Source organism: Penaeus chinensis, chromosome 21 (genome assembly GCF_019202785.1).
Source record: "Penaeus chinensis breed Huanghai No. 1 chromosome 21, ASM1920278v2, whole genome shotgun sequence".
In the NCBI taxonomy this organism is placed as follows: domain Eukaryota; kingdom Metazoa; phylum Arthropoda; class Malacostraca; order Decapoda; family Penaeidae; genus Penaeus; species Penaeus chinensis.
Genome location: NC_061839.1, coordinates 12,700,291 through 12,707,790, shown reverse-complemented (window position 1 = coordinate 12,707,790; position 7,500 = coordinate 12,700,291). Strand labels below are relative to the sequence as shown.

The 7,500-nt window shown below is 44.0% G+C and overlaps 1 protein-coding gene across 1 annotated transcript in view; it reads left to right on the top strand.

The window, feature by feature from the left end:
* The window catches only part of LOC125036304 (microtubule-associated protein futsch-like), an 8,720-nt gene that overhangs the window by 728 nt on the left and 492 nt on the right, over nt 1-7,500 (top strand). Inside the window, exons 1-4 of the mRNA XM_047628775.1 lie at nt 1-6,394; nt 6,737-6,914; nt 7,118-7,245; nt 7,460-7,500. The exon at nt 1-6,394 is cut by the window's left edge and continues 728 nt beyond it; the exon at nt 7,460-7,500 is cut by the window's right edge and continues 492 nt beyond it. Coding sequence (XP_047484731.1) covers nt 1-6,394; nt 6,737-6,914; nt 7,118-7,245; nt 7,460-7,500 — 6,741 coding nt within the window. The remainder of the gene's footprint in view (nt 6,395-6,736; nt 6,915-7,117; nt 7,246-7,459) is intronic.

The window sequence follows — 7,500 nt, the reverse complement described above, 5'->3', positions numbered from 1 at the left end:
ACAAAGGGCCGACGGACACAACGGAAGGAATGGATATCTAAGCATACCTCTGTTAAAACTTTACAGAAGAAAATTTTACCGAAGTCAGTGACAGATTCTTCATCGCAGACAGACATCATTAGACCCATTTCTGCTGTGCACCATCGCCGTAACTCTATTGGCAGTGAAGGTGCTGAATCAGTGTATTATGACAGCTTGGAGGAAGAGGACAGCAGAAGTGCTAGTTATAAGGCTGGCCACCAAGCCTTTTATGTGCCAATAACTAGTGAAGCAGAGGTGGCCATCAACACTGGACCTACACTCCCTGCGAGACTGTCAGCCCGGTTGGAGGAGAGGCGAGCGTCCACAAGACGCCACTCAAAGTCCGGTTCCCTTGGGGTCAGCAGCCTTGCCCTCACTGGCAAGCGTGTCCATCTCATCGATGAAGCAAAGATGGCTCAAATGATTGCAAGTGGGGAAGATACTAACGTTTTTGAAGTACCTGAAAGTTTGATTGAAACCAATGATGATATAGGGGCAGAAAGTGATTCAGACATCTTAGACAGTCCAAAAGTGAAAAATCTAAAGAAGGACTCATTAGTGTCTTGTTCCTCTGAGCAAGACACTGACACCTCACAGTCTGACATTGTACAGCTTTCCTCAACAAAGAAGTCATCACAACCAAGATCCTCACAAGAACCACCAAAAGGCAATGATAGCCATGTGGCTCCAGAAACGACAGTAAATTCTCAGCAGCATATAACAGACACTTACACATCATTTTCTGATCACTCCAACTCGGTCTCCTCTACTGAGCCCTTGGAAGATACGCAGACAAAGAAGACTCCTGAGCAAAGTGCAGCTGAACTGACTGCAGACGGGGTGAATGGTGAGCATTTCAGCAATAGTGAACCAGACTTTAACAATGATCATAATGACAGTGGGAAAGAAACTGCTCCCCAAAGCCCCGAACAAAATGAAGACATCAAGATACAGGTGACCAATGAAAATGGTGAGGATGTGGATCCCAACACAGACAGTAAAGTGAATTCGCCAGATCTTCCAAATGACGATACTAACAATCCTACTAGTGAGGAAAAACACACTTTAAATGACAATAATCCTGACACAGAAATCTCTGATCATTATGAATCAGATACTTTCCAATCAGGTTCGATTGAAAACAGCATTAATGAAAACATTTCTCCCAGAGATGTGGAAAATCTAAATATCGCCTCTATTCAAGAATCTGTTGACCTTCTTAGTGCTAGTGACAGTATAGAGGAAGTCAGTGAGAATCTTGTAAGTGAGACACTAGATGACGAAGCCATTCACTGCAGTAGCAATGACATCCAAGAAGATTCAAGCAGTTCTTCAGTACAAGAACAATATGAAATAATCGGCTATACTTCCAATGGCAAGGAAATGTTGCTGGAGAGTGGATTCATTGACTGTGATGACCCAAGTTTGCTACCAGAACCTCTCAGCATCAACTGCGATGAGATATCTCCTACACTCATTCAGACGAGCAGAAGCGAGGTGAGCGATGTTGAAGTTAATGAAGAACTAGCTAAAACAGATTTGAATTTGCAGTTATATAGTGAACCAGTTCAGCAAACATGTGCTACCTCTACCCAAGAAAAAGAAGAAACAGAAAGTGAAATGGCAGAAGCAGAAATAAATGAAATTCCAGTAGAAGCTGATGATGATACAGACGTGCCAAATAAGGACGTGACCAATACTTTTACAAATGAGAGTGAGCTTCAAGTATCAAATGATACTCAAGAAGATGAAAGTCAATGCGTAACTGAAAATGTGAATGACGTTAATGGGGAAGAAACTAACAATGAAAACCCAGGAAACATCTTAGACAAAAGTGAATCACCAGAAAATGAGGCAGACAATGAAGAGTTAAGCGATGGTACAGATTCCTGGGATCGCGTGACTGTAGTGAGAGTATCTTCAGGCAGCACATCAGAGAGCAGGAATGACACTCCAGATCTTGATAATGAAGCCACAGACACCTTGCAGTCGTCTGGAGAAGAAGGCTCTAAAAGCAATGACTGTCAGGAACCACCATTAAGCCCTCAGGACCTTACAGCAGAAGACTTTAATGCAACAGATACTAGTCTCTTGGATGAAATTTTCCGCAACGTTAGTCCCCATGATGGTAACTGTTCACCTGTGGACGAGAGCAGCTCCGGCCTCTCGACCATCGAGGAGGACGACGATGAGCACCTGGAATGTGCCCAAGACGATGATGTGAACCCACTTCTTGAGGACACTGTGGTTGGGGAGCAATCTCCGCCAACAGAAACGAAGATACATGAGGAAGAAAACAGGAATTTGTCTATAGTGGAACTGCACAGGGAAGAGAAAGATAAAAATATTTTAGTAAAAAAGGAGGAAGCATTACTTTTGAAAAATGAAGACGAAACAAGTGAAGTGGAGAGCAAAGAAGATGCAATCGAAAATGAAGAAAATGATATTTTTTGCGGAGATGAAATTATGGTAGCACATGATGATGAGACTCTGAATGATGAGGAAGATATTGTAACTGATGGAGCAGAAAGTTCTCTACTAATAGTAGATACAGAAACCACAACTGAAATGGATCTAACGGAATGCATGTTTGAAACGGCAAAGGAATATGCTGAAGAAGAAAATGCCGATATATCCAAGGGAGAGGATGTTATTGTACTTGATGATTTTACAGAAGTAATTGCAAAGGAGAAGGAAGGGGATATAACAGACTTTGACGAAAATGCTAGTAATATAGCTGATGAATTACAGGATACAAGTGCTACTGAGGGAGAAGCAGATATAGATATAACTAAAGAGAAAGTAAAGATAACTTTGGATGAGCACGAAGCTAATACAAATGAGGTTGAAGAAAAGGCAGATGTAACTGTGATTGAAGAAGCTTCACGTATAACTGAGACTGATGAAAAGGCAGATTTGTCCTTGACTGAGGAGGAAGCAGACTTAAGTATGGTAGAAGATGATCAAGAAGCATCTGTAGCTGAAGAAGAGGAAGAGATAGTTGAAAATGAAGAAGGCATGGATGAAACTGAGGAGAAGCCAGAATTAATCTTAGCTGAGGAAGAGCCGGACATAAGTGTGGCTGAAGAAGAGGTAAAGATATCTTTAGCTGAAGAAGGGGGAGAAACTGAAGAATGGATTGAGAAAGAAGCAGATATAAATGTTACTGAGGAAAGTGCAAATTCGATTGTGCCTGATGGACAGGTAGATGTAAATGTGATTGAAGGAGGTCTAACTAAGACTGAGGAAATAGAAGTAGTAACCGAAGATGAAACAAATTTAAGTGCGGCAGAGGACCGAACAGACACCGCTGTGGAAGAACCAGATATAAGTGTAGCAGAAGAAGATTCTATGTTCGAGGAAGATGCTGAAGTATCTATGCTTGAGGAGAAAGTTGATGAAGCTGAGGAGGAATTAAAAGCTGATGACGAAGAAGTTGAAGAAACTACGGTTGAAGAAACAGAAATAACTAACACGGAAGAAGATATAACTGTGGCTGAAGCTGTGGTAAATCTTGCTGGGGAAGAAGGAGATGTTACACTAGAAAAAGAAGCCGAGGTAACTATAATGGAGGAAGTAACAGAACTTTCAGTAGCTGAGGATATGACACAAGAAAACGAAGTACTTGCACCTGAGACAGAGTTGACAGTGGACGAGGAAGTAGCAGATGTTCTTTTGAGTGAGGAAGGAGAAGAAAGAGGAACTGAAGTAAATATTGACAACAAAGATTCTGAAGTAAATGAGGCTGAGGAAGAAGTGGGAGATACTCTGACAGAGCAAGAGGCAGAAGATTCAGTGATGGAGAAAGACACAGCAGACGTTTCTATGGCTGATGAAGTAGCAAATGTTTTTAAGGATGGGGAAAAAGAGGAAGAATTAATAAATATGGCCGATGAAGTAGCAGATGATTTTATGGAAGGGGCGAGAGAAGAAGAGGAAATAACTGTGGCCGATGAAGTAGATGTTTTTATTGCCGGAGAAAAAGAGGAAGAGGAAATAACTGTAGTCGATGAAGTAGATGCTTTTACTGGCGGAGAAAAAGACGAAGAGGAAATCACTGTGGCCGATGAAGTAGATGTTTTTGCTGGCGGAGAAAAAGAGGAAGAGGAAATCACTGTGGCCGATGAAGTAGATGTTTTTGCTGGCGGAGAAAAAGAGGAAGAGGAAGTAACTGTGACCGAGGAAGTAGACGAAGAAGAAATGAATTTAACTGTGGATGAAGAAGGTACAGATGCAAATGCGACTGAAGAGGAGGCAGAAATTACTGTGGCCGAAGAAAGCCCTGCAATCGTAATTGATGACGTGGCAGATGAATTTGTAGAGCAGTCTGTCCTAATGGCTGACGAAGGCGATGATGCAACAATTTTTGAAGATGTCAGAGGAGATACTGAATGTGAAGAGAATGCAGGAGAGATAGATCATAATTACGAAGGAAGGAATGACTGTTTAGAGGAAGGCACAGGAGTTTTAACTACGGACGGTGTAGATCTTGGCGAGACGAAGGATATAGAGGATATCGATGAAGAAACTGTGATTGAGGATATGCCAGAATCTGTTTATGAAGAAGAAATTAATAAAGACAATTATGACGATACATCTTGTTCTTCAACTGATAGAAAAATCACCGATGGTACAGAGACGGAAAACTATGAGCTGGATCCAGATAAAGATATCGATGAAAGTCACAAAGAGACTATCGGCGATCTAGAAAACGATCATGACCTAAGAGATAGAGACGAAGCATCCATAGTATCCCACAATGACAGCGACGGGGGCGAGTCTCTGTTGATGAGTGATGCCACGCTGGACACAACGGAGCCAGAGACCAAGGCGGAGTATGAGGAGATTTTGGGCAGTGTATTGGAAACGGAAATCAAAGCAGAGTATGAGGAGCTTATAGGCAGTGAGAAGGAAACCAGTGACAGAGACACATATCAGGACATGATAGACAAAGTGGAAAGTAACATAGAAGAGAAGGTATACGTGAGTGATCAGAAGGTATCAAGAAATTTCAATTCATTTTTAATGAAATCAGACACAGGCAGCGATATGACGAATCACACTACAGTTATGGAAAGTTGTGACATACAGCATGCACAAGCAACATGGGAAAATGGCGAACTTAATGAAGGAAATTCTAGTGATCACAACAGTACACTAGGGAATCATGATGGACTCTCTGACAACGAGGATGCTGCAAGAGCTTATGCTGGTGACGAACAGAAGAGAAGTGGCACTAATTGGGCAGCAAACATTAGCCAGGCAGGTGAGCAGAGTGAATGTGAGGTAGGATCGTTGAACGTTGATAGACAGGCTGAAGCCTGTGTTGATGCCCCTTCAAGTGCTTCCTCTGATGCCTCTCCTCGGGAAAGGAGCGAAGAAGACCACGGGGAAGTTGTGGCTGCTGCCAACTCCCCCTCATCAGATTCAGGTGTTGTAGAGATGGCAGGGAAGACTGCACAGTCGCCTTCAGATGCTTCTGTAGAGGAAGTGGTTGCTGAAGATCACAATCCTCGTGGCCGTGACGCTCAGGATTCTTCCCGAAGTGAAGAATCTGTTCGCAGTGCACCGCCCAATCGAAGGACTTCCAGTAAGCAGGCCAAGGATCGAGCCAACCGAATCACCAGTGGGCGCCGACGTTCCTCTTCTGGCTGTGTTCGCGCTTCTCTGGATGGTGGTGACGTCACGACCCTGAACGGCTGGACTAAATTCACAGCACCTGGAGATGATTCTGACAATGATGGCTCAAAGCCACGAAGACGTCACTGGGAAGCTCCTACGAGCGACAGTTTTCAAAATCTTCCACCGCAAGTGGACAGTGATGGAGCCTCCCTGAGCAGACACCGAATGGTACAGGAATACCTGGACAGTCTTCAGAACCACCAAATATCCAAGGACGGGTCACCTCGCTGCACAGTGGGAAGCGGTCCCCACTCGCTCAATGATTTTCCGACAGACAACGTGAGTGACTTTGACACCTCTGACTCTGGGGACATGAGTTATTCAGAACGGCTGCTGCGCGTCCTAGAGAGCCGTAGATCCCGGCGTCATCGCCCTCGCTCTTCCAATATTGACGGGGAGGACACGCCTACTCGGTATCGACCTTCTGCCCTCAGTGCCCTGGACGTCTTTCTAACAACGTTGTCGCGGTACCGAGGTGGACAGCAATTTGAAGGCGACCCTCCTAGGGACCCGACACCTCCACCTCTCCCTCAAGATGGCGAGGACAACGTGACGGTGCAGGTGAAAACTGGGCCGCGACAGCACGATGTCCGCGTCAGCTCGAGACGCCAGGTGCGCCTTGTGGTCAACGTGGGAAACCCCGCAAAAGCATCCGACTCTGGCTGTGTGGCTGACTCATCGCAATCGGAACGTGAGTCCCTAGTACTGGCTTAATACTTTCTATTATCAGGTTTTAGGGATTAGCCATTATTCAAGGGAATGTTTGTCCAAAGGTGTTCGCATACCAGTTACCCTTAAAGCCGTTTATTGTTTTGCTGATTTAAACAACCATCTATAAACCATCGATGTGTTCACGTTCATGCACTGCAGTCATGAGATAGAGTGAGTGCATTGACGTGAACACATCAATGTTCATGTTATAAATGAAAGTTAAATCAGCAGAACATTTAATAAATGTATTTACGGACGATTAGTCTGAGAATACCCTTAGACGCACATACCCCATTTACTGAACAATTACCGCTTTTCACAGGCAAAGTCAAGCGCACAGGTCCCGTGGGTGGAGGCTCACCTACAGGTCGCAGGCGACCCACGAGAAATGTGAGCGAGACCCGAGCTCCTCCTGGCCACGCTCGAGCCAATGCAGCATCTGACCCTGAGGTTGATCAGCTATTGTCTGACGTTAGAGAATACCTCAACAAAAAACTCAGGTATGATCCTTTCACTTAATTATTTTAATACATTTGATATTGTGTACTCCTCGCTTCTTTCTATCCTATACCAACACACTAAGGTCGTTATGGTCATCAGTACCTTAGTAGTGCCCCCCCCCCCCCCAAGGAAAACCAATCAAGTGACGTATTTCGTTTACTTAAATCATAAATTTACCTACGTTACCCATGTCTTCCCACAGGCAAAGCGGCGCAGAGGAGAGCGGGGACCAGGTGCCACCAGAGGGTATCGTCGTGGAAGGTAATAACATTGAGAAGTGTTTCACGGAACGACCACCAGGAGGCGGACGGGCTAGACTTTATCCAAAACGTAAGACTATTTGTGTATTAATATTTTAAATGCAATGTCTCTGAAAAATAAAATATTGATCATAGGGTTACGAGTCGTCAGTTCTCTAATCTACACTGATCTTTCATTATTACCTATAAAATACATTCTTATCAGTTCTTAAAGAAGTTTTAACTTAATATACAGTGGACATTGATGAATGTTGCATTATTATCACAATTCACTTTGTCATCAGATCGGCCAAAGCAAGACGAGCGGAGACAAAGGATGGCGGCA